We start from the raw sequence: 25,478 nt of genomic DNA, 5'->3' as shown, positions 1-25,478 counted from the left end.
CAGCAGGCAGGAGCAGGGGCCCACCCCACGCTGGCTCCACTCCTCGTGCTCCCCACACTGCCGCTGCCTCCATTTCCACCCTCCCCATCTGGATCTTGTTGGGCTGCTGGCGCTGAGCACGGGGATCAGGAGATGCCAACACATGGAAGCAATCAGAGGGACTGGGTCAAAGCGCGGGGAGGGGGCCACATGCTGAGTTAGAGGGGCTGTGTAGAGGGTCCTGTCCCTGCTGCTGGGCTGGCGACGACAAGGGAGATGTCCCAGGCATCTGCTGCATCCTCTTACAGCACTCAGCAAGTGGTGCTTGGAGGGGCTAAGACTGACCTGTATGGGGACCATCCCCAGGGTGGCATCTCTCCTCATGCCACTCACTTCTCCCCTGATGCAGCTCCATCCGCGAGGCTGGTTTTGCCAGGACAGTGCCAACACTATCCCCTTTATTGGAACCACTGTGCTCTCCAGGCACAGCATGCGGGAGAGGGGCAGGCAGACTGGGGGGGTCCCTTCTGCAGGCTGGTGAGGGGTGACGGGCAGGGCTCAGCACCCCCTGCTCACTGATGCCCGGCACCCCAAGGAGCCTGCACGCACAGTCCCCCTCGACACTAGGCAGTGAGGTACGGCTGGCTCAGCCTCTTATCCCCATGTGTTCAGCAGCAGGGCTGGCCCCGTTGCCTTGAGTCCAAGGTGCCTCCAGACAGCTCCGGGCGGGCATGGGCAGCCCAAAGCTTCTGGAAGCACAACCTCTCTCCTTAGGATCCATACTGCATCCCCAGGGTGCTGGGGGCTGTTCTGGCAATGTCCATGGCCGTGGGGCGACCCGGGAAGCGTGGGGTCCTTGGGGACCAGCAGTGGCATCAAGTTCCACGCATGGGACAGCGGGCGCAGGGAGCAGGGGTCGGCCAGGGATCACTACAAAATCTGGGCCTCTGCCGAGAGAGAAGGCAGGGGTTGAGGAGGGCACTTCCCACACTCCCTCCCCTGCATTCCCCCCATCACACCCCCTGCACCCCGACTCACTCGGTAGTGCCTTCAAGTGGGTGGCAGCAACCAAGAAGCTGTGGGGTTTGGTCTTGTCCTCGCTGTGCTTCCTAACCCGGAGCCTGGGGACAGAGCAGTGGTGGCTGAGGACCCCAAGCAACCCCCCCTTGGCACCAGGACTGCCCGCATCCCCAGGAGTTCCACTCTGCATCCCCATCCAGCTGTGCCCAGCCAATCCAATGGGTCAGCTCCAGGGATACAGGAGCTAATAGAGCAGAGCTGGGATGGGGATAGGGACTAACAGCATAGCCACACCATGGGAGGGAGAGCCCAGCTGTGTGGGATGAGGGGACCCAAGGACAGGAATCCCAGATAGGAAAGGTAAATGGAGAGGTCTTGGTGCAGACTCTGGAGCATGAGAGCCCTCAGACCCTTTGGGGTGATGTTAATAGCAGCATCTTTGGGTATACAGAGAAAGGTCCCACAGATGTGGGCTCAGGAGAAAGACCCCAGCAGACTGGGCAGTACTGCAGATGGTGGGGTGTGCTGGGAAGGTGTATTGATATGGCACTGGGGCAAGGGGAGCATAAACTACCTTATGGGGATGGCACCAAGTCTGTTCGGGCAAGGGCCCCAAAGCACAGCAGGGGGGACATGGGGTACGTCATGCTGAGGGTTCAAGGGATGGAGTGGAATGGAGACAGCAATCACGCAGTCCTCTCCCTCTCACAACCCAACCTACCAGATGAGGATGGTGACGATGAGAACAGCAGCCAGGACAAAGAAGGCGAAGATCCCAAGGGACACCAGGACCACCGTCTTCTCCAGGGGCTCGCTGCGGTCTGAGGCAGAGACATTGTCATGGCCTGGGGATGCCACAGCCACTGGCATCCAAGGGAGCCTTTGGAAGCTCCTGGACACCCCAGCACCCCAAACACACACAGGCGTGGGGCAGGAGACCGTTCCCATGACATTCAGCCGCACGTGAGCCCAGCCTGGCCCTGCTGCCCGCCACCCCCAGCTCTACTCACTGATGGGCTCAGGGTTGGGAGCCTGGGAGGGCTCCTCGGCCAGGCTTTCCAGGCTGGTGTCTGTAGTGGTTTCTTCACTCGCTGTGGTGACCAGGTCTGCAAGGACAGAGGTGAGAGACACCCACCCTACAGCCAAGGACCAAAGAAGGATGCCCTTGTGTCCCAAGGGTGCTAGAAGTGTGCTCTTGGAGCCCTTCTCTGCCCTAAGGCTGTGGGGGGCAATCCCCTGATGGCTGCTGTGGGGCTGGGAGATGCTTTGTCCCCTTACAAAAGCCTTGCACATGGGGTCAGCTTTTCATGGGACCAGCTTCTTGGGTCTAAAGGACATCAGGAGCCTGGGTGATATCTGGGGGGAATTGGTGCCATAGGGAAGGGGCTGGGGAGGTGCAGGTGCTGAAGGGGCTCTAGGGCGGGATGACACAACCCCATAGGGCTGCTGGGGCTGCAGCCTGTCCCCCTCACACCTCTGGCTGGCGTTGCCCGGGCCTCGGCGCTCCACTCGCTCCAGTTTCCCGCATCCAGGAAATCCTTGGCGCTGACTTGGACCACGTGCTCCAGCCCAGCAAAGGCATCTGTGATCACCTCGGACAGGTTCACTGTCTCCACCTGCATGGAACAAAGGGGAGCTGTGGGGCAGGCTGGGGCAGCCCTCATAGCCCTCCCTTGCCCTGTGCCCACAGCTTTGCTTTTCCTCACCCCCTGCTTACCACCGACCAGGAGCGGTGGATGACGGGCCGGTACTGCAGCCGGAATCGGAGCTGGAAGTGGGGTTCCTTGGGCCAGGAGGAGGGGTACTTCCAGCTCACGAGGAGCCTCCGTGGGGCCAAGGGGATGGGCTCCACCACCAAGCCCTCCGGAGGGTCTGGCTTAACTGCATAGGAGAGGATAAGGGAGCCCCCATGACACAGGGCTGCCATGCTGCCATCCAGAGCTGGTTTCGCATGGGGTGGATGGACACTGGCAGGGACAGACAGATGGATATGGACTCACTGATGGCCTGCATGGTGACGTCCAGGAGGCGGAAGCTGGAGCCCAGGGGGTTCACCTCGGTGATGTTCAGGCGGTAGGAGCTCCAGAACTCGGACCCATGGACGGTGCAGGTGCCGGGGCGGGATGGATCCTGCAGGCACGGCCCCATGTGCCCGTTCTTGTTCCTGCAGCAGGGAGGCAGACTGGTGATGTGTCCCCCCACCTGCCACGCATAGGCAGTTTCTTGGTGACATGTGGGGACACCCCAATGCCAAGAGCCTGGTGGAGGAGCCCCTGCTACAGCTGAGCTGCCCTTGACCCTGCAGAGCTCTGCATGTCCCTCTGAGCATGAATGAATGTCTCCATCCCAGCCCAAAGTCCCTTCTGGAAAGGTCCCCCCCTGGGGCAAACTCTTCTTGCTATGGATATGGGTAGCCCTCACTCTGGGGACCCTGCTGAGGACAGTGGCAGAGCCTTTGGGACAGGGACCAATTCCCCAGGGAATGGGATGAGAGTGGGAATCAGTCCTACCTCCGCCTCTCTTCACCTGTCAGCGATTTCTTCCTGTCACAAAGAGAGATGAAAAAGCAGACAGTGAGGATGAGGGAACGGCATGAAAGGTGACTGCACCCCCATTGCCCCCATTGCCACATGGGTGACATGGCAAGGGGCACAGAGCTAAAACCATGCCCATCCCTGCTGGTGAGCAGAGCTGGCAGTCCCAGCAAAGCCACAGGGACACTGATAAAAGCAGCTCACCGTTAGCTGGCTTTGCCCTCCCTTAAGCCCTGAGGCCATTTGCTTCCCACCACCCCTCCCTGCTGAACCCCTGATGCTCCCTCCCCAGCACACCCCAGCCCCTGCTCCTGCAGCCTGCAGCAGGGCTGTGCTTTATGAGCTCTGTCTCACTTCAAAGCAGCCCACTAATTTGGCCTGCTGGGATAATTAGAAGCAGCAACGCTGTCAGGGTTCCTTTCATCCCGAAGCATGCTGAAGCACTCGGCAGCTTGAGGATGACCTGCTTCTCTTTTACGGCCCTTCTGGTGCTGGCAGAGCCGTGGGCAGGGAGGGAACCTGCTTGTGCTGCCTCACAACACTGCTGGGGCCCACCGTGGAGCAAGCAAGTGCTTGGTGCTCTGCTCACCCCCAAGCATGAACCCCTGATGGCCACCACAATTTGGTGGTTACCCTTGGCACCCTGTAACCCCCCAAGCCCGTGCCCTATAGGGATACATCACCTGTAGGTGGTGATGTATCTGGTGGGGAGGAAGGTCTCCACACTGGAGGTCCAGGAGCAGGAGAAATTCTCATAGTCGGATGCTCTGCAGGACACAAAGGGGACCCCCGGCAGGTCTGGGGTGGGGGGGAAGCAACAGTCAGCGAGGGTGGCCCCATCCTGTCACTGCAGAGTCCCCTCCTGGTAACCCTTTCACAGACCTGTCCTGGTGGGGCTGCACACCCCACACACCCCAGCCCATGGGCACGCTACTCACATCCCAGCTGCAGGGACACGGCGTGCAGGAGGCCACCGTCCTCGCCATGGCAGCTGTAGGCTCCCGTGGTGGCCAGGCTGGCCTGAGGCAGCACCAGGGCTCCCTGATGGATGACTGAGCCCTCCGGCAGTGCTGCAGCATCTGTCCGTCTCCACTGCACCACAGCGCTGGGGAGGAGAGACCGTGCAGGGGGTGTTGGGGACAGGGACGCTGGGTCACCCCAGGCTCACCATGCAAGTCATCCCATTGGACACATCCCGTGGTGTGCGTGGAAAAGACCTACCCAGCATGGGCACCGGTACACAACAGGGTCACGTCTGTCCCCACTTGTCCGTACTGCACACCTAAAGGGACACACAGATCCCCAGATGGGTGTTAGCACCAAACCGTGCCAGGGCTGGGTGCTGAGCAGCCTGGGGTACCCCTCTGGGGAGCTGGGTGCTGACTTTGGGGTCTTGCTTCATGCAGGTACCACCATGTGGGACTGGGAAGCACTGGTCCCAGTTGGGCAATGGGCAGCTGCAGCAGGATGCTGGCCAGATGGCACCCATTGCCACGGGGTTTTGTGTATGCCCTGACTAGGGGAATGGGGTACCCCATGGCTGGGACATGGGGTGCTGCGCAGCGGGCTCACCTTCCTCTCCCCAGCCCTTGGGGACGGCGAGGGAGGCTGATGCCAGGGATGCTGTGAGGAACACCATCACCCTGCCCAGGCCTGGGATGGGATTGCGCATCTGGAGGAGGCAGAGAGGGAAGGGAGAGGGCATTAACCCCTGTAATGGGGTGGCCAGCAGTGCCCACAGCACAGAGCATCCCTGCAGGACCAGGCACCCCGCATCCTCCCCTTGCCTCATCCCATCCCGCTGGGCACAGTACAGGGACTGTGACACTGGGACCACAGCTGGCAGGGTCTGTGCCACTGTCACATCTAGTCCCTAGCTGCCAAGGTGTCCCCATGCCAGGAGAATGCAGGGCAAACACGGACTGGGAGCTTGGGGCTGTATGGGTTGGTGTGACCAAGGGCTCTTTGCCTTTGCTGTCCTGTGCCAGAGACGTGAGCTAGTGCAGGCAGAGCAGGAAAGGAATAAGGAGAAAATCTGGCCTATATTTACATGGCAGGAGACAGCAGTTAGATCAGAAGAGGCTCATACAGCCAGGGAGAGCAGGTCCGTGACAGTTCTGGCCATATCAAGAGTGGGGCAGGTTGGCCTCCCACATCCCTGCCCATCCCTGCACCCACCAAAGGGCTGATCAGTGCAGGTCTGTGCCCTTCCAGGCCATTTAGGGTCTCTGGACTCAGGGAGAATGGCCGTGAAATCCCTTTCTCCCATTCAGAGTTCACCAGTAGGTCAGGAGTGAGAACTGTGTGGAATGCTGTCAGTGCACCTAACTCTCCATGGCCAACCTCACCCATAGAGTGGGGTCTCCCCACTCCCTGAGGTGTCCATTCCAGCCTACATTGTTCTGCACATACCATCCAGCATCACCCTGGCCAGCCCAGCCGATCCAGAACTGCTCTAAGGCATCCACTCCAGACTGCGCTGCCCTGCACATGCCAGCCAGCATCACTCTGTTCACCAGAGGCAGCATCACCCGGTCTGTGCCAACCAACACTGTCCTAAGGCATCTGTTCCAACCTCCACAGGCCCGCGTGTATCAGCCAGCGTCACCCTGTCTGTGCCAGCCAGCACCACCTCAGGGCATCCATCCTGGCCAGCATCACGCCATGCATATCATCAGCGTCACACTGTCCCTAACAGCCTGCTCCCAGCAGGCACAGGCGGATGAATCATTTTTCCCTGGAATAACCCCCTGCCCACCCCTCACAAATGGGTAGAAGCGTTTATTTACGTGGATACTGTCAGCCCTAAGAGCAGGCTGCAGCTCATGGAGGTAAATCCTCAGTCACACAGGTTCCACAGCCAAGGGGTTCCAGGCAGGGATGCTCCAGCCCAGCAAAGGCACCCCAGAGCCAATGCTAGCTCCTCTCCCGTGGGCAAGTGCCCATGGCCACAGAGCAAACAGTGTGGTGAAGCAAACAGAGCTACAAGGCAATGTGCTGCAGCCAGGGAATGCAGGGAGGGAAGGCGTGCAGGGCCCACATCAACCCTGCCCTGAACAAGCCAGGCAGCCTCAAACACAAGCCCCAAGCCCAAATAATTTCATGAGACTGTCATAAGCTTTTCCTACCAAACCACCCAGAGAAACACTCCCGGGAAACTTCAGTTAAAAGGTGCTTGCCAAAACTATGCTGGTAACTAACTGGGAACGTTTGGCCTGAAAGTAAAATATTTTGGTGATGGAAGGAAAAAAAAAAAAAGAAGACTTAAAATACACTTAAGAGCAGCACCAAAAATAACTCCAAACACCACGTGGACCAGAGTTAAGGGGATGGTGTTTAGGGAAGGGAGAGGGGGGAGTGTCAGGGAGAGTGTGTTAGTGTGGAGATGGGAGAAATAGCTTTAAAATAGAATCATCTCTTCTTCTGACTGGGTTTTCATGCAAACACTGCAGAGGGTGAAGGCAGAGCTGCTGCACCCATTGCCCCTCATGCTGCTCTGTGGCAAGGGGATGTGCTCTGGGTGCTGGCTCTCTGATGACACAAGTTTGCTAAGTCTCAGGGCCACTGAGACCTGACCAGTCTGGAAATGACACTGCAGCCACGATGCTGAGAGGCATCTTTCCCTACATGGATAAATGTAGAGCTGAAGGCACAGCCCAGAGCACCCCAGACCCCTGTGTGGCTGCAGAGAACACCTCTGCAGACCCCATTCCCAGCTGCATCCCAGCCCTGATCTCCCCAGTGACCCCATGCATGTCCTCCCACCCTGCAGCATCCTCTGTCCCAGCCCTCCCCCCCGAGTGCTCCCCATCCTCAGCCCAGCTCCCTATGACCTCTCCTGCCTCAGATGGGCTCTTTTGCTCACTGCCCAGCCCTGACAGTGCAGCATGGGGGGAATGCAGCACCAAACCTTCCCTGGACACATGCATTGGGTTACTCAATGACCTGCCTGACCATTGCCAAACCCTAGCCATGACCAAGCACCACTGCAGAGAGGAGAATCAGGGTAAACCCTTCTTTGCCTGCCCGACGGCCACAAACAAAAGGGGAAGCAGCCGCAGAGCAGGGGAAGACCCAGAGCCCTCGCCTGCCTCAGTGTGGCATTGAGCCAGCACTACAGACCAGGCAGTGCTCCAAACAGCCTGCCCAGATAGGATCCCCTTAGCTTTATGCAGCCAAACTCCTTGCCAAGGGGAAAGCATGCATGCAAACAAACACACGTGTTGCCAGGCCACCTTCCTTAGTGTCTCTGCATCCCCATGGATGGGGCACGCAGGCAGAGAAAGCATCCCTCTATGCTTGCACAGCGGTGACACATCCCAGGGACAGGGAGTCCCAGCACAGTGGTCCTGGAGCCGAGCCGGGACAGAGGGAACAATCAGAGCTTTTCTTCCTCCCCACATGCTAATCCCAGCCCGAGAGACGGCTGCCCAGGGCTGGGTGACCTCCCATGGCCATGGCCGGGGCAGAGGGACCCAGCCTGGGCCTGTGGCTTGGCCCGCAGAGAGGGCAGTGGTGCCAGACCCTGCTCCCTTGGCATGGGATGCTCAGGTCACAAGGGTGACCAGGCTATGCATAGCACCCATGGATGTGAGCCAGGAACACGAGGTGCCACTCTCCACCCTGCACCAGCCCTGCTGTCCAGCCTGACCTCATCCACAAGTTTCTGTGGAGAAAGCCTGCTATGACCCCCTTCCTGCATCCAAATTGAAATGCAGCGAGCCAAAACACCCCCCAAAATCACAGCCATGTGCACCAGATCTGATGCCTATATGGGGTGTGACAGTCCCCCCAGCATGGCCACTCTGCTGTGGCCTGGCAAAGCCCAGTGCAGATTCCTGGGGGAGGCTAACTTTCCATTGTGCTCAGTGCTTTGAAAAGACAGTGGGTTTTGGGTTTCTTTCCTTTTTTTCCTTTGCTTCATTTGAAGTCTCTCTTCAAAGGGAATGAGCCACATGCAGAGCTGAGGGTGGTGGGGAGGGGGACACAAGAGATGATGCCATGCTGCAGGGCTGAAGACGGCACTGGGGAGGAAAGGGATGCTCCCCACTGAGCACAGAAAGCTGGGTGCCTCCTAACCTCTCTGCAGTGTGGCCTGGGGCAGCATCGCTGCTATAGAGATGTGGTAAATAAAAACCCAAGAGCACTTGGCAGCTCTGCTGCAGTTGCCTACCTGCAAAAAGCTTCTCTCAATAGGCAATGCCTGATGCTGGCCAGCTCTAATGCCCTAGAGATGGTATTTGACATGGTCTAGCGTGAAGTATCTCTGCCCAAGGCAGGGGGCTGGAACTAGATGATGTTAAGGTCCTTTGCAACCCTAATTATCCTGTGATCCTATGATTCCTGCCCCTGAGCTGGGGGAGCATCCCTGTCCCTGCACCCAAGACCCTCCTCTCTGCCAGTTCCAGCTGTGGGAAACACGTCCTGTGGCCAAGGGCAGCAGCATTTCCAAGCAGCAGGAGTTCCCCTTTTCTTCCTTTCCTGCAGGGTTACGAGCACAGAGCCCCACTAACCCCCTCTCCTCCTGGCAGCTTTTATGAGCACAGTGCCCTGCTCTAAGGAGCCACAGCCTGGCCTTAGTCCATCCCCATGGCTACAGATCTAACCAGAAACCTTTCATCATCCCACCCCTGCACTGGTGACTTCCATCATCATGTGGCTTCAGGTTGATGGGGGAGCACCAACCCTGCTGCTGGGACAGTCCCCTGCAACCAGCCATCCCTGTCTCCTAAATGCACTCTCACAACCACTGGGTGAACAGAGAAAGAACAGCAAAGGGTTGTGGCAGGGACAGAAGCATGTCCCCCATCACCTCCAGGGCCACTGGGGACATGCATAGGCCCCAGGACCACCAGCAGCACCCACCTTGGGCACTGCTGGGGTGATGTCCCACTTGCTGTGCCCAGCCCCTCCAGTGCCTCGGGGACCTCAAATCACTGCTTGCTTTGGCACCACTTTGGTGGGGTGCTGAGCACCCATGGGCCCTCACACCAGGCTAGGCTAAACCAGCACGAACACATGCACAACTGCAGCCCTGCAACCCAGCACACTGGAATTACCCCAGTTAAACCAGTAAAACAAGCTGCAACCTTTTCCTGTGAGGACAGTGCAGTTCAGTAAGCCAGGAGTAGCCTGAATGCAGGGTTTAACCTACTAGAGTCCTACAGCGGGGTTAAACTCAGGAAAGCCCAAATATGGGATTAAATTCCATGCAGCTGAGGAGCAGGATTAAGTCCTGCTCAGCCCAGGAATGGGATGAAATCCAGTGCAGTCCAAATTTGGGGTTAAATCTGGTGCAGTCCGAATGTGTGGTTAAATGCAGCTCAGCTCAGCAGTGGGGTTAAACCCAGCTCAGTCAGAATGTGGGGTTAGACTAAGAGCAGCCCAAACACAGGGTTATGAAGTCCAAATGTGGGGTTAAACTCAGCACAGCTCAGGAGTGGGGTTATCCTCAATTCAGCTCAAATGCAGGGTTAACTACAACACAGTCCAAATGCAAGGCTAAACCCAATGCAGCTGAGAAGTGGGGCTATTCCCAGCTCAGCCCAAACATGGAATCAAACCCAGCAGAACCCAATCATGGAGTTAGTCAGTCCAGCTGTGGGGTTAAATCCAATGCAGCCCAGGACTGGGGTTAACCCCAGCTCAACTCAAACACTGGGTTAATCCCAGCTCTACCTGGGGAATCAGTTCATCTCCACAGGCAGATACAATCTACATCCCCATTCAATCCAGACATCCCCTGCCAATGCCTGGCTGACCACTGGTGTCCAAGCCCACCCCATATCCTAAGGGTCACCTCTCTCCTCCATGGGGCTGGCAGCTACTAGTGGAACCCTGTGCTCGGGGTCCAGGGGCCCACTGCACACCTCATCATGCCACCAGCTTCATGGAGGTCAGGCTCTGCTCTTACCCGGGCCAGGAAACTCCCACCCCAGCTCCCTGATTCCTGCCCTCCCCTGCTCCATCCCATGGGAAGAAGTCTCTGGCTCCTGGTTGTAACCGGAGGCATCGGCAAGGGCCAAAACAGCAAGGGCTCTGTTAGCAGCCAGCAGCCCCGAGGCCACGCCAGCTGGCAGTGCTGCATTCAGCATGGGGAAAGAAGGGCCCCCCACTCCATCTCCATCCCTATCCCCATCCCCACGCTCCCCCCTCCCCAAAGCCACGTGCTGGAGTCATTCCTAAAAATAATCTCTGGTCTGTAAAGAAACCCACAGGCTGTAGCTGTAGTGCTGGTGGGTTTCTTTATAGCTGGGAGATTATTTTTGGGATGGAGCTGGGGGGGGCTGCATCGCCACTGCCCTTGGCACAGGTTTGAAGGATGGAGACAGGCATGGTGCCAGATGCAGGGACACGGGTGGGACCTGCTGGCAATGGAGCTGGGCCACCCTGTGATTAGAGCAGGGTGGGAAAGGCTTTTCCTCTTTTAGGATTTGGGATGTTTTTTCTAGTCCTGGGCTCAGCCCAGCCTGGCACAAGTTTTGGTGAAGCCGCAGCTCCCGGCACAACGCCGGATACCAGACTGCGCCTGGCATTTCACCCCCAGCAGCATCTGCATCCCACAGAACAAACTCCCCCATAAGCTGGCCCTAGGGCTGATACAAGTCTTATGCATCCATATATGTAAGGAAGATGCTCTCATGAGACCTCGCTTGGAGCACTGTGTGCAGTTCTGGTGTCCCCAGCATCGACATGGAGTTGCTGGAGTAAGTCCAGAGAAGGGCCACAAGGATGATCAGGGACTGGAGCACCTCCTGTACAGAGACAGGCTGAGAAAGTTGGGGCTGTTCAGCCTGGAGAAGAGAAGCTGCGTGGAGACCTCATAGCAGCCTTCCAGTATCTGAAGGGAGCCTATAGGGATGCTGGGGAGGGACTCTTCATTAGGGACTGTAGTGATAGGACAAGGGGTGAAGGGTTAAAACTTAAACAGGGGAAGTTTAGACTGGATATAAGGAGGAAGTTCTTTACTGTGAGGGCAGTGAGGCACTGGAATGGATTGGCCAAGGACATGCTGAATGATCCATCCCTGTCACTGTTCAAGGCCAGGTTGGACAGAGCCTTGGGGGACATGATACAGTGTGTGGTGTCCCTGCCCATGGATGATCTTAAGGTCCTTTCCAACCCAAACCATTCTGTGATTCCATAACAGACATATAGAGGCGAATGGTCTACACAATCCCAGCTTCTCCTGATGGACTCCATTCTGGCACCAGGAGCCCTAAGCAGGAGAGGGACCCCACAGCATCCCCCTGCCTGGTGCTCCTCACAACCTTCCCCATGCTCCAAAGCCGGCTGATGCCCAGGAGCTGTCAGGCTTAACTCCTTCCCAGAGGCATGAAGGTGCCCGGGTCAGCCAAAGCGCTGCTGCAGGGTGGCAGTGCCAAAACAAACAGCTCACCTTACACACACGCTCCCCCAGCTAGTCATTTGCTGTTGCTGCTTCTGCAAAACAAAATCCCTTCTGGGCCAGGGAGGGATTTCAGGTGCCATTAAATGCCACCTGGGTGGCCAAATAAAGCCACCACCAAAGCCATTAACCCCTTGCACCCCACTGTCAGGTTCTGTGTGTGGGGAGAGGACGGCTGTTGCGGACCCCTCGGCAATGTGTGATGTGGGGATGCTGGCGCCAGGCTCTGGTATCTGCTGGGATGGATAACCACGGCCTGTCTTCTCCAAGCTTGAAGGCAAGCTTCTCCAAGGTGAAGGCAGGGATGGATGCTGGGAAAGCACCTCACTGCAGCAACATCCGTGCCCCATACCTCATGTCAGGTCAATCAGATGGCAGCCCCCAAGCCATAGGGAGAGGTGGAGAAGAGGCAAGAAGTGGGGAAAAGCTGGGGCAGGAGAGGCTGGTGGCAGAGCCCTGCCTGAGTTGAGAAGGTTGGAAAAACACCATCCAGCTCCCTTTGTGCTGGGGGAAAAAACCCCAGCCAAGTTCTCCTGACAGATTAAGTGTGAACGTATCTGAGCCGGGGGAGAAAGCAGGGCAATGCAGTGAGCATGCTGACACATCTCCTTCCCCAGCGCTGGAGAGATGCCCCGGTCCCACTCCGGGCCAGCTCTGTTTACAGCCTCCTATTGTCTCTTTTCTTTCCCTTTTTGGGTACCCCCCCCCCCCCCCCGCATCCAATGTTATAGTTCAGAGTAAACAAAAGCAAGCAGCCTCTCACTCCAAACATTTCAGCCATCCCAAACTTTCTCCGGAGGGGGGCTGCCCGTGGAATTTTCCTCATCCAGAAGAATTTCGAAATGTTCCTTTTGCAGCCTGCTCTGACCGGAGGCCAAGGCAGCTCCGAAACCCTGCACAAACACTCCAGCTGCCCTCTGCACAGCCCTGGCTCGGGTTGGAGGCACCAAGGGCTGTGCCTTGAAGTTCCCTCTATGCACAGGGAATCCCTCCTGCCTTGCACACTGGTTGTAGGGGGACAGAGGCACATTCCAGCCTGTGTGATCCCCCTAACCCATCTGACAGCAGGTCCTGGGGAGGCCAGATCCTATTCTTTACATTTTAAGCTGCTGATGCAGTTGTTACTGCACTGAGATGGCAATGCTCATGCAAAGCACTCCAGTGCATTGGGAGGGTGTGTATTATAAGCACACTGTTTCCCTTTGCAGCCTGTATTCCTGCAGCACCAGCCATATTTGAGAGGGTGAAGTGGCTGCCAGAGCTCCTCCTTGGAGCAGTCAGTGGCACCACAGGAGGGCAGTTTGCAGCAGTGATGCCTGCTCGGTGTCAGGGCAGATGGAGGAAGGATGATGTACTGCATCCCTCCCTAAGGGTGGAGCGGGGTCACTGCACTGTTCCCTGCGCATCCCTGGGAGATGGTGAGATGGCACATGGAAGACAGGAAGAAATATCCTCTAGGATGAACCATGGTGCTGGGTGCCTCCACACCTCCTTGAGCCACTGTCAGGGTGTTCACCCCAGTCCCAGAAGAGGTGGGACCCCAGTGTGGCCAAGCAGAGGCCCACAAAAACTCTCTTGGCCCTGGCTAGGCACAGATGTGGTTGTGAAACTCATGGGACCCTGGCATGGGGACGCCAGCACTGCTCATCCCACTGACAATGGAGGCACCAGGGGTGGCCCCTGCAACAACAGAAGCGAGAAAAGCCCAGACAAAAAGCCTCAGAAGCAAGCCAGCAGTCACGGAAGAAGCACCCAAAGCTCAGCCCAGCCCAGATTTGGCTGTCAATGCAAATCATTGTGGTGGCCTGGCATGCTGATTTCCTCTGCTTGCCTTCCTGAATGCTTCCCAGATGGGTGTCACTGGATAGGTAATCCCACATCCTAACAGACACCATGGGAGCCCCCACATTCTCCCTGCCCATACACATGCAGATTCCGGGGGCTGCCACCCCTTAATGCACCCATGCTGTCACTCCAAGAGGGCAAACCCTTGCTGATACCCACTGCATCCCTCCCCTGCAGCACCCTAATGGGTCCAGCAGCACCCTAGTGGGGGGAAATACCTCAGCTCCACGCCGGATGGGGGTCTTGCTGCAGGATAGGGCTCTTGCAGGTACCCCTGCTGCCTCTGCACCATCTCCTTGCACCGCCTCTCTGGGCTCTCCTCCTCCACAGAGGCTGTTTGGTGGTTTGATGTGGGAGCGGTCCTACCCCCCCCACCCCTACAGCAGCCCCCTCCCCTATAAAGGGGCCAGGCAGCAGTTGTGTAGGGAGCAGAGCCCCCAGCACAGCAGATGGGGTCTGTAAGGCGAGGCTCCCCCAGGTGTGTTTGCCTTGGCCGGGGCTCAAGCCCGTCCAATTAGAGCTATAGAAAACATATATTAAGAGGGGGGGTGGGAGGGAAATAATCCTCTCCCCTGTGCTGGGGCCCAGGGTTTGGCCGGGGTTTCTCGGCAGGCCAAGCGCAGGCGATACAGGCTCTGCTGGCAGCAGCACGGGGAGGGAGGGATGTTTGTGGATATTAAAATGCAGTCGTAAAGGAGAATAAAAGGGCAGCCTTGTTTCAGAACGAGTCTCCCAGGCTTTCCCCTCTCCCGGCATGCTCGGCACCTGGCCGGCAGCACCAGCAGCTCTCCCTTCCCGAACCCCCCCCGGCCACCCCTTGCTTGCCCAAGGACTGGGGTGTTGCCAATGAGACCCCAACCCTCATAAAGTGAAGCCCAGCACCATTAGGAGGCAGCAGATTTAAGGGACCTAACCCCCCCCCCAATCTGGAGCCACCCGCACCGGGTTGAAATTGGACTTCTGGAAAAGCCATGCCTGCACATCCACGCCTCCACAGCTCCCTGCCTTCCCCTGCCTGTGTGCAGGCAAGGCTGCCCGGCCCCAGCTGCTTGGCAGCAGCCACATGGCAGCACCGCTGCTATTTCTTTGCCTGGCCTCTCCCTGCCTCCCTGCCGGAGGCAGAATAAGCCGCACGGTGTTTCGGCCAAGGTTTAAAATTAGCCCCGGGCACTCAATACTCGGGTGCTGGTCCAGGGTGAGTGGCCATGGGAGGCTCCCATGTGGCTCTGTGGCACCTTAGGATTTCCTCCCAGAGGAGCCCCCTTCTTGGGATATGTCCCCCAGATCCATGAAGCGAGATGAAGCGGGATGCTGCCGCCTTGCAGCATCTCCTCTGCTTCCACATTGCCATGCCCAGCTCTGAAAAATCACACCAGGACGATAGGGAGCAGCCACAGGCACCATCCTGGTGAAAGTGGCCCCATCTTGGCCCCATCTGCTCAGCTGGACATGCCCAGCACACGTCTGGCTTCACCACTGGCGTCAAGGAGGGGACAGCAGGCTGTGAGCCTGAAGCCCCCTATTCATCCATGCCCTTTTCCCTCCCCATTTTCCCTGGCAGCACCCCAAAGCACAGGCTCACTGAGCCCCCTGTCGCCCCCCCCCCCCCCCCCCAGCTTGTGGGGACCTGGGTACACTCTGTCCCCAGCCACAGCCCAAATGAGTAACACCCCAGCAAGCAATGCGGGTGCCGTCAAGGCGAGCAGGGCCTGTCCCTTGGCCTCGCTCCCTCCCTGCGGTGGTGAAATCACGTCTGGAGAAAGCATAGGGAGGGAGCTGCTGCCCCCCCCTCGCTGCTTCCCAGCGAGGATGCTTGCTCCCTGCCTGCTGGCTGGCTTCCCCCACTCTGCAAACCCCACATCCCAACACAGGGATGCTCCAGTGATGCAGCTGACAACAGAACCGTACATCTCTTCTACACACTCTGGACCCCACAGCAGCATCCCAGCTGTGGGATGTGGAAACACGGCAGCAAACTCCAGGCACTCATAAAAGCAATCCTGGGGAGCAGGGAGGAACCTTTAACCTCCTTCTAACCTCTCTCATAGCAGTTCAACCGTGCCAGAGCCCGTCGGGTAACTAGGAGTGGATGGGGGACTGCTGACACCCCCCTTGGGAGAGCCATGGGTTATGGAAGGCGCTGGTGGCTCTGGCCGGCTGGAATCACGCCTGGACAGCACCAGAGGGGACAGTGAAGGACGGGCCACCACTGCTGGCGTTCGACCTGGCACGCGGCACGCGCCGGCTGCGATGGGGGTGACTAATGCAGCTCTTTAAACGCCTCCGCCGGCACGGGAGCGTGGCTCTGGGTTAGGGTTTAATTATCTGCCTTCCTCTGCAGCCCGTGCTCTCCTCTTGCTGAACCACCACAGGGACCCCGGGGATGTCATCCATCCATTCCCCCCCTGCCCCGGCCAGGGATGCTGGCACTGAGCAAGCGGGACCGCAGCAGGGAGCTGGCCGGGAGCACGCCAAGGCTGCAGCTGGGGGCTATAAAAAGCACGGCTGTGGTATGCAGCGAGGCACTGAGAGGGGAATCAAATCAAATCAGGTGGTGGATGAGCCGGGCGGTTGCTTCTGCGTTAGAACTGGCCCTGCCGCTGCTCCCCATTATCCTTTCCTTGCTCTCTGCCCGGCCGGCAGCCCCCAGTGAAGCTGAGGCAGAGTGGAAAGCTGAGATTTGGCAAAGGATGGAGGACACAGGGCTGGGCTGGAAGGCAACAAGAGTGGGTCAAGGCTGGGGGAATGATGTCTGGCTGTGACGTGTGGGCTGCCCGGGATGGAGGCATTGCAGCCACTCTTCACCCAGCCCAGAGACACCGGATCTGGGCACTCAGCCTCCTGGCAGCCTGCCCCAGAGGATTAACTGTGCACTGATTTACGCCCAGAGCTGTCTTTGCCAGGAGGAGGCTGGCGTGCTGAGAGCAAGAGCGTGCACCCCACTATCCCCAGCACCCCCAGCACCCAGGTCCATGTGGGGACCTCACCCAGCGGGCACAGCAGCATCAGCACAGTGTGGGGACAGAAAGGGCTGCCCTTGGGCTGGCAGGAGGTCCCCACTCAGGGACACGCTGTGTTTGCACAAGCCTGAGCAGAAGAAGGTCGGATTAATTTTAAACCTGAATAAACAAGGAAAGAAGGCAATGCCAGAGCTCGCCCTTCCCAGAGGGGATGCCCAGCAGCAGGGCACAGCACTCATAGCACAGCCATACACAGGTACCAGCAGGGCTCAGCCCCAGGGCTCACATCACCCTAGGAAAGCTGGGACAGACCCAAATCCCAAATCCCAAATCCCATGCCTGCGGGCCTCCCTTTTTCCACAAGGAGCTCCCAGCTGAGTCAGTGCTGGCAGCAGGGAGAGCAGCTCCTGCTTCTCCTTTCAGAATCCTTCTGACCTTTATGGGGAAGCACCCACACCAGGACCCCATCCCACCAGGAGCAGATTGCCCGCCCCCCAGCCACAGCGCATGATGTGGTTTTGGGAAACAACCAGGAAGAACAAAAAGCAAAATGTAATGAAATTGTTTGTGGGTCAAGAGGAAAATGGAAAAACTAAGAAAAAAAAAAAAAAAGAAGTTTGTGTTTTGTGTGCCAAAAGGAAAATGAAAACCAAAACATTTTGTTCTAAATGATAGGCCTTGTTTGGTTTTCAGTGGTTTTACTTTTTTTAAATGGTTTGAGTTAAATCAAGCTAAATTTGGCTTCCAAACATTACCTTGGGGTGGGGAATGAAATGAAATTAAGAAAAAAAAAATCAAAAAAAAAAAAAAAAAATCAAAACATCTCATTTGGAAAATGTCAGAGCGAAGCGCCACGGCTTTTCCAGCCCTGGGAGAGCCGCAGCCGGGCGCTGAACCCAGCCCCAGGAACAGCCTTCCCCAAGCAGCCTTTTTATCCAGAAAATAAAGCAGCTGCTGTGCAGATTGACAGCCAGGAGGACTTGGGCCCTGCTGCTCGGCTCCCACTGGGGATATCCCTTCTGCTGGTGCTGGTACCCACAACTTGCCGGGGCACGGAGAGACCCCTCTGCAGCCAGGAGCTGTGCGTGTGAGCCGAATCCAAGCCGAGCCACTCTCCATAACTCCTCTTTAAATGTCTTTTCTATTAGGTCAGCATTCCTGCGTCGCCCAGGGAAGGTGGTTACGGTCGGCAGCCCGGCACACAGGCTCCTCGGTGCTGGCTGCTGGCTCCCGGTCAGCAAGCAGCCTGCCCACACTATTAAATTACTGAGAAAAATGGATCATTTCACCAAAAATTAGGTGCAGGAGCCTCTCGTGCGGTGGCAAGGCGAGCTGGTAATTGGAAATTCATGGAGCTGGATGCAAATGCTACCTCTGGCTCTGCTCCACCTTCCTTTGGTTGTGGAGAGGGATGGTGAAGAGGTGCTCACTGCCATCCCTGAAACGCTGATGATGATGGAGATGCAGTGGCCACGTCGCTGAGGTCCCCTGTGTGCCACAGGAGGATTAAATGCTGCTGCAGCATCCCTCTGCTCATGGCAGATGGGGTAAATGTGCAAAAAAAAAGCTCTTAGGGACCTTTCCAGGCACTAGAGAAAGAAAATTCTCTGTGGATCACCACTGACCATCCTGCTGGAGACATGTTTCATGGGACATCATCTGGGGATGCAGCAAGACACAATGCCCCAGCATCTGTCTTGTTCTTCCAGCTGCACCCCAGGGGTGAAAACCAAGATGAGCTCCCCTGTGGACCTTGCCTTGCTTACATCCTTCACCCATCCCAGGTCACAACATGAGCACTGCTGCGACTCCATCTGAGCCCAGGCATCTCAGCATCCTCCTTTTGGACCACTCTGAGTCCAAACCTCAGGACCTCATGGGCTGAGTGGAGCCCTCCAAAGCATCTTTGGAGCAAACCACCCAGCTGCTGAAGCTGACAGAGAAGCCTGGCACGTAGCTGCAGCCCGCAGTTGGGAAGGAGGAATGGGGATGTGCAGTAGACCAAGAGCTGTGTCAACAGGATGCTCAAGAGACCAGCCCCTCTGGAGCTCATATTGGCTGCTCCCTATAGGCACTGGGGGACTGCATCCTGCTCCTTGCATGCCCTGGTGCTGCAGGGAGGGGAACACAGCAGCCCAGGACAAGAGCACAGAGCTGATTTTTGGGCACTGCAGTGCACCATGGGAACAGTCTCAGCTGGAGGGGGGAAACAGAGTCAGATGTGATTGGGGAGGCCAGGGAAAAGGGATGTTTCTGCAGGCGCATCCATGCTCCAGCTATAAAACAGCAAAACCCAAAGCTGGGATGGGGTGGAGCAGCCATGGGGGAGCTACAAAACAGCCCCCTGGGAGCCTGGCAGGAGCTAAAAAAAAACAGAATCTGCCAAAGCACCAAGAAACCCCCCAGGGTTGCAGGCTGGCCCTTGCAAGACAAGGATGGAGCAATAGCTGGTCGGGTCCACCAGCTCCTCCTAAGACTTGGGGCCTCGGGCAAAACTCATGGAAAGCAAAGGAAAGGCTCCTGCAGACCTCCCTAGGAGCTGGGGGCTGGCCCTGGCCCTGCAAGAAAGTCTGGGGACATGCCAGCTGGCCAGGACACCCTGCGTGACAGCGGCTTTCGCAAAGCCAAGCCGAGCCACTGCGGCCGAGCCATCCCTGGGGACCTTTGCGGGGCTGTTGCAGCACAGCTGTCGGGAGCTCTGTCGCAACACGGGCACGATGCTGGGCTGGCTCGCGATAGAGACCCTGAATCACGGCTCTTCTTGTTTCTTCATAGCTCCTTTTGCAGGAAGGCAAGGGCTGAATCGCACTGTTATTGAATTGGAGTTGGTGCCTGTGTTGACCTTCATCAAAGAGGGGCTGGTGAGGTCCCTGGCTCCAGCTGCTGCTATCGGTCTGGCCAGGATGAAGCTCATGGTCCCAAAGGAAGGGGCTGGTGAAAGCACAGGAAGGCGAAGGAAACAGCTGGAAGGGCACTGCCGCACCAGCCAGCGGGAATGTGCTCCAGGAATGCTGTGCCAGCCCCACTGTGTCCCATCTGCCCTTCCACACCCCCAGGGCTGCAGCTCTGAGCTCTGTTCGAAGTGGGATGGGACCGGGGGTCAGTCCCTTTCTGCCGAAGACACACGACCCTCCCCAAGCTGCCACAGAGATGATGCTTCCTGGAAACCAGCAGCTTCGCCCATCCTTTCTCCCCCTTGGTGTGTCTCCAGCATCGGCTTTTCAACACGGCTCAGCATCCTTTGTTTTCACTGTAGGAGGTAGGGTAAACCAGAAGATGCCCAAATGACCTTATTTCCACCGTCAGGGTTTCATTAGGTGAAGGAGCCCTAAACTTTTCCACTGCTCCCTATATGGCAATCTCAGCAGGTCCATAACCATTTTTATTATGCTGCTTCTATTTTGACCATCTCCATATTGAAAGGAGGGGAGCAGAGCTGAGCACCCTCTGGGGAGCCCTGGGTTGGTTTCCAAAACACTTTCAGCATCCTCCCCTGTCCTGGTTGATTACTTGTGGTCCCCTGACCATTGCCACCAGCACAGGCCAGTCTCACATCGAACCACACCAGGTCTCACCCTCAGTCAACCTCAACTTGCTTGTGCTCTCCAAAATCAACTTCAGGAAACAAGTATGAGCAGGGCACTGGTGGATGTGACCTTGCTCTGCACGGACCCTTCCAAAGTCCCTCATAAGCTTTTTCAGCAAGGAGCAATCCCCGCTAGAGCAAGCCAAGCTCCACTTGTCAGATGCAAACACCACACACAGTCCTGATAGCATAGAAGTGAATCAGGTCTTGACAGACTTCTTGTCCTTCTTCTCCTGGACCTCCCCCACCGCAAACACCAGAAGAGGAAGAGAACTTTGCCATTGTTTTTTTTCCATGACCCAGACTCACACCACTGGAGAGAAGGAAGAACAGCACCTCTCAGCCCAGCCCTCTGCCTGTACCAGAGAGCTCAGTGCATGCTCCAGGGCCTGTGGTGCTGTGACCATCCAAAAGAGCCTGAAGCTCACCCCATCCCAACCCCATGCCAGGGTGACTCAGATACCTGGGAAGCAGCCAGGCTTGAGAGATAATTCCTATTAACACGCTGATCCCTGACACGGCAAACCTGCTTCTAATTTCCAGAGGAATTTTCCTTTTTCCATGGAAACAGTCTATGGGAATCTGGCTGTTGGGGAAGACGACTCAACCACAGTTGCGAGGCATCTGCACCCTTCCCACCTTCACAGCCTGGATGGGAGGCGAAAGACATCACTGGGAGGTGCAGAGAGATTTGCTGGTAGCAACTCGGGTTGTAAGGTCACTACATCCCCGGCCAGAGAGATTGGGTGATTTTCACACATGCAATGCTGTTGTAACCACAGGAACACTTAGAAAAACCAAAAGCTCTCTAAACATCCCAGCGAGTCACCCCAGACATCCCAGGGCTAATTCCTGATGCTGGCTTTGTATCAGCACCCCAAATGCTGGCAAGGCCCCTGCGCATCACCAGTAGGAAAGAGCTCCCATCCCATCCAAGCTGTGTCCTTGGCTGTATTGTCAGCAGGGGTAGAGCCACCCCATCCCACGCCTGAACAAGAAGAGGGGAAACAAACTGGGAGAGGTGCCAGAATCTTCCGAAGGGAGTAAAGCAGAACCACAAGCTGGCACCTGCCCTCTCCTGCGGGAAGCATCTCACACGGGGTTTTCCTCCAGATCTAAACCCATGGGAGAAGAAGATGCAAGAATCTCTTGGCTTGTTTAACCTAACGAGGAAGCTATAAATACAGCAGGGTAAACACCGGAGAGGGAGAAGAGGTCTTGAACTAAAAGCACAATGTTGGCACAATTCCCATGGGGGAATAAGCTCTCCAGGAACGCACTCAGCAGGAAACTGAAGGGAGGTTGAGCCCTGTGTGAGCAGGAAGAGCTTGGAGTTGCCTTTGAACAAGAGTGGAGTGGAAAGAGAGGGTCTGAAGTGAGCATTCAGATAATTCATGGTGGGGGGAGAGTGCCATGCACTGCTACCATCCATGGGGGCCTCCCCATTTAGGATGGTCCAGGTGAGCCAGGGTAGAAGGCCAAGGGAGATGCAAGGCTGGGGGATGCAAGTGTGGGCTGCCTGGGGGCCCACTCAGCTTAAGGCTTCTGATAAGCCCATCAGCTGCAAAAGGGAACCACCACTGCTGCCCTGATAAAGACGGCAGGGAGACTCACTGTGCCGTGAGTCATTCATTCATCCTTCACAAACATATTCTATGATGATTCTATGGCCAGCACTTGGCCAAGCATCCTTCTCCCCCTGCTGCCAAGACGGCTCTCTGGGACAGGGAAAAAGTGGCTTATCAGATATCATCATGTCAAGTTTTCCCCTCCCTGAGCGGTTCCTGTTAATGGAGCAGGAGGAAGGGCAAAACCAGAGCTGCTCTTCTTCCACCTCCCTACAGGCAGTCTCTGCCTTCAGCTGCACCTCCTGGGACCGGTCCCCACCGTCCGACTGCAGCCCACACCCCCTGTTCACCCTCTACGGGTGATGTCCAACCCTGCGCACAACCCCGCTGTCATTATTCACCCCGTCCCTCATCTCCAGTCTCACTTTGCCTGCCAAGGTCAGTTCGCACCTCTCCAGAGAGGTGATATGGCCCCTTTCACTGCCCTCAGAAAGGGCCAGGTTGGCAGCAGAGGATGTGTGATTGCTGGGAGGACACTGCAGCTATGTCCCATCCCCAACCCTGGCCCTGGAGGGACCTCCACCAGTTCACATCTCCCTGTGGACCTCCTCTGCCCTGCGCCAGGCTGGGATGCCACAGGCTCCGCGTAGCATAACCACGCTGCAACCTGCCCTCCTACAAACAGCCATAGTGCAAACACCCCACCTCCTCCTGCAAACACCACAGCCAGATGTGGCTGCAGCCTGTACCAAGCGGGCACCTCCCGTCCTGGCACCAGAGGTGCTTGGCCAGCCCTGGCCGGCTTGGCACTGGCTGTGTTATCAACACCAGTCAGTTCAACACCAGTTTGGGCACAGCAATTCATCTATGAGTTGTCGCAGCTCTGGGTTTCTCCCCATGGAGACCCGAGGCAAGGTACCCCTAGGTACCAACACAATGGGGTCTCGGTTTGCTGTCAGGGATGTCTGAGCCAGTCTCAGCCCCGTGGTCCCCTTTGACACCCTTCACCAGCCTAGAGGGGACCTGGGGATGACACAGCCAGCCTGCGAAGTGGCAGTGGGCAAAGCCCGGGACTCGGCACCGCAGGGGCCGGCACAGCACGGAGAAGTCGTGATTTGAGATGGCACCCGATGCAAAGAGGGACAAGACAGGCGGAGAGCCCTGCCAGTGCCCGCACATGGGAAAGCGCCTGTTCCCGCGCCTCTCGTAATTGGGAGCAGCTTTTCCTCCTTGGACCCCCCAGAAGAAGAGGGGGCCCTGACAGGGCGGCGCTTGCCTGGTGTTGCTCCAGCCTTTCTTCAGACAACTACTCCCGAAGAGAAAACCGGGGGGAAAGGGGTCCAAACTCGATGCGGGGTTTAGCATTTGTGGAGGCTGGGGAACGGGATTAAAGATCCCACCCCGACAACTCCATCCAACCCCCGAGCATCTCCGGGGAGGTGGGGGAAAGGGGGAGCAGCACCAGATACCCAGAGGCAGGCGGGGGGAGAAGCGAGAGGAAAAGTTCTTGTAACTTTGCGAGGGGCACAACACACACACACACACACACAACTTTCCCCCCGTACCAGCAGCAAACAGGCTGGGGGAGAGGGGGGTTTAAGCCCCCTGCTGCGCGGCGCCGGCAGCCCTCCCGCAGCAGCGCGCCCCTCACCGAGGCGTCGGGGCGGCGGCCGGTCCCTGTTTTTGGGGAAGGGGTGTGCAGGGGGGAACGGCTCCCTACCTTCCTGCGTAGTGCCGAGGCTATGTGTCCATGGCGCTCGGCGGAGCGGGGCCGGAGCGCGGAGCGGGGCCGGGAGCGGGTCCGGCGGCGGAGCGCCCGCGCCGGGCTGGCTGTGGCCGGTAGCGCAGGCGGTGCGAAGCCCGGAGCCGCCGCCGCCGCTCCATTGGAGCAGGGCCCTGCCAATCTGCCGCCACCGCCCCGGGACTCTTCCTGTCTGCGAGCCGCCCCCCGCACCCGACACGGCCCCGCGGCTGCTCCCCGCAGCCCCCCAGGGATGCGCGGTGTCCCCAGGGGATGCGCGGTGTCCCCCGGGATGCGCGGTTCCCCCCTTCATCCCGTGCCCGGAGCTCGCCGTCCCGCTCCGGCCGGGGCACTTGGTACCCCCCGGGGCTCAGGGACAGCCCCAGGGTGCACAGCCCTCTCCAGGCAGCTCGTCCTGCGTTCGCCATCCCTGCCTGCCCTTCTCCCAGCATCCTGGAGGAGCTGAGGCAGGCAGGTCCTGCCCGTGACTCAGTTTCCCTTGCCCTGGGACGCGCATTTCTTTGGGGTTTACGTTTGTAAGGGTTTATTTGATGGGGAATGTGTAGGGTGAAATCTGGCCCCCAGGGCTTGGAAAGGCTTGTTCCTCGTCACAGCTTTTGGTGTGTGCTTGTGTGCCCCTTTTGAAGCAACCCTCTATCGCCCAACCCGTTTCCAAGGTTTTATCAGTTTGATCACTGACAATTTTCGGGAGGAGAAAAGCAGGCTAAAAGTGTGCAATGGGAAAGCTGACGGCGAGCACCCCTTGGGAGCGTTACCTTGGCACCTGGGGCCACGTGCGTTCTGGGGACATGCTGGAGAACCCTTTGATGTGATGCCATCATGGCTGGTGATGCTGCAGAAATGGGATGGTCCCTGTATTTCCCTCCCCGCTGAACATGGTGCAATGAACAGGGTCGCAGCCCCCCTCTGCAACACAACGATAATGAACCCATCCTTGCACGTGTCCTGGCACACATCTGCAACCCCACAATAAACACCGTGAGTCACCTCACCTCCTGCATAACCCTACAGTAATAAACCAGTGTTCTCCTTCTTTCCAGCCCTCCTGTGCAACCCTACAATAACGGGATGTGGGAGAGGTGGATGCTGTGTGTGGGGTGCCAAGCCCAGCGCCCGCACCAGCTCCCTGTGGGTACTGCTCTTAGCTGTGGTTGAGGTTTGGTGCCCACATCGGCTGAGGAACAGGCCCAGTGTGGCACATGCTCGTGGCCTGGGCTGCTGCCTCACTAGCCACATGTGGCTGGACCCATCCTGCCTGCGCTACAAGAGCTGGGGCTGTGCCAGGGCTGGGGCTGTCCCTCCCTGAGTCAGCTCACGTGTAGCTGCTCCTCAGGTGCTTTGCAGGAGGAGTCCTGTCCCACCAGCCTGCTCACCTCTGCCTTTAGCTAACGGCTCAGATGGATGTTGGGAGCCTGCGGATGTAGGAGGGGCTGGTCCTGAGCAGAGAGATGTTTTCTGCGTCCAGCTTCTCACTTTTCCCCTTCCTGCCTCCCCACTCTGCCCTCTGCAATCCGCCTGAGCAGAGGGATGCCGAGCATCTTGCAGCATCAGCCCCTCTGGAAAGAGCGGAGCTGGGCAGGCTGCAGCAAGCGTTTGGCCCTGGGTTCTCCCCTGGGAGCAGACCCTGAGCTTCCCTCAACGCTTCGTGGTGCTCGCTGGGCGCCGGGAGCCGGGCTGCTCGGCGCCAGCGCTGGCCGGGAGCCACACGCTGCTTTCCCTGCTGCTGCAGCGCCGGGGAGCCGAGCCCAGCTGCACATCCAGGGAATACCCCAGCTCCGCAGCGCTGCGGCCACCCTCGAGGTTGGGAAGCTGAGAGC

The 25,478-nt window shown here is 57.8% G+C and overlaps 1 protein-coding gene across 1 annotated transcript; it reads right to left on the bottom strand.

The window, feature by feature from the left end:
* Positions 1-403: 403 nt before the first annotated feature.
* Positions 404-23,749, bottom strand: IL11RA (interleukin 11 receptor subunit alpha). Its single transcript, XM_061477177.1, has 13 exons — positions 23,620-23,749; positions 5,106-5,205; positions 4,755-4,815; positions 4,472-4,638; positions 4,217-4,331; positions 3,510-3,542; positions 3,000-3,163; positions 2,717-2,880; positions 2,474-2,615; positions 2,010-2,105; positions 1,721-1,820; positions 1,018-1,100; positions 404-926 (listed from the first exon to the last, which is right to left on the bottom strand). Exons 2-13 carry the CDS (start codon positions 5,203-5,205, stop codon positions 910-912), a joined length of 1,242 nt encoding a protein of 413 aa, XP_061333161.1. The 5' UTR covers positions 23,620-23,749; the 3' UTR covers positions 404-909.
* Between the last annotated feature and the right edge of the window lie 1,729 nt (positions 23,750-25,478).

Source organism: Pezoporus flaviventris, unplaced genomic scaffold, assembly GCF_033815535.1.
Source record: "Pezoporus flaviventris isolate CSIRO_AGI_PZ_B2104156 unplaced genomic scaffold, CSIRO_AGI_Pfla_v1 ptg000100l, whole genome shotgun sequence".
NCBI lineage: Eukaryota > Metazoa > Chordata > Aves > Psittaciformes > Psittacidae > Pezoporus > Pezoporus flaviventris.
The sequence above is the reverse complement of the archived record's forward strand: the minus strand, read 5'-3'. Positions and strand labels throughout refer to the sequence as shown.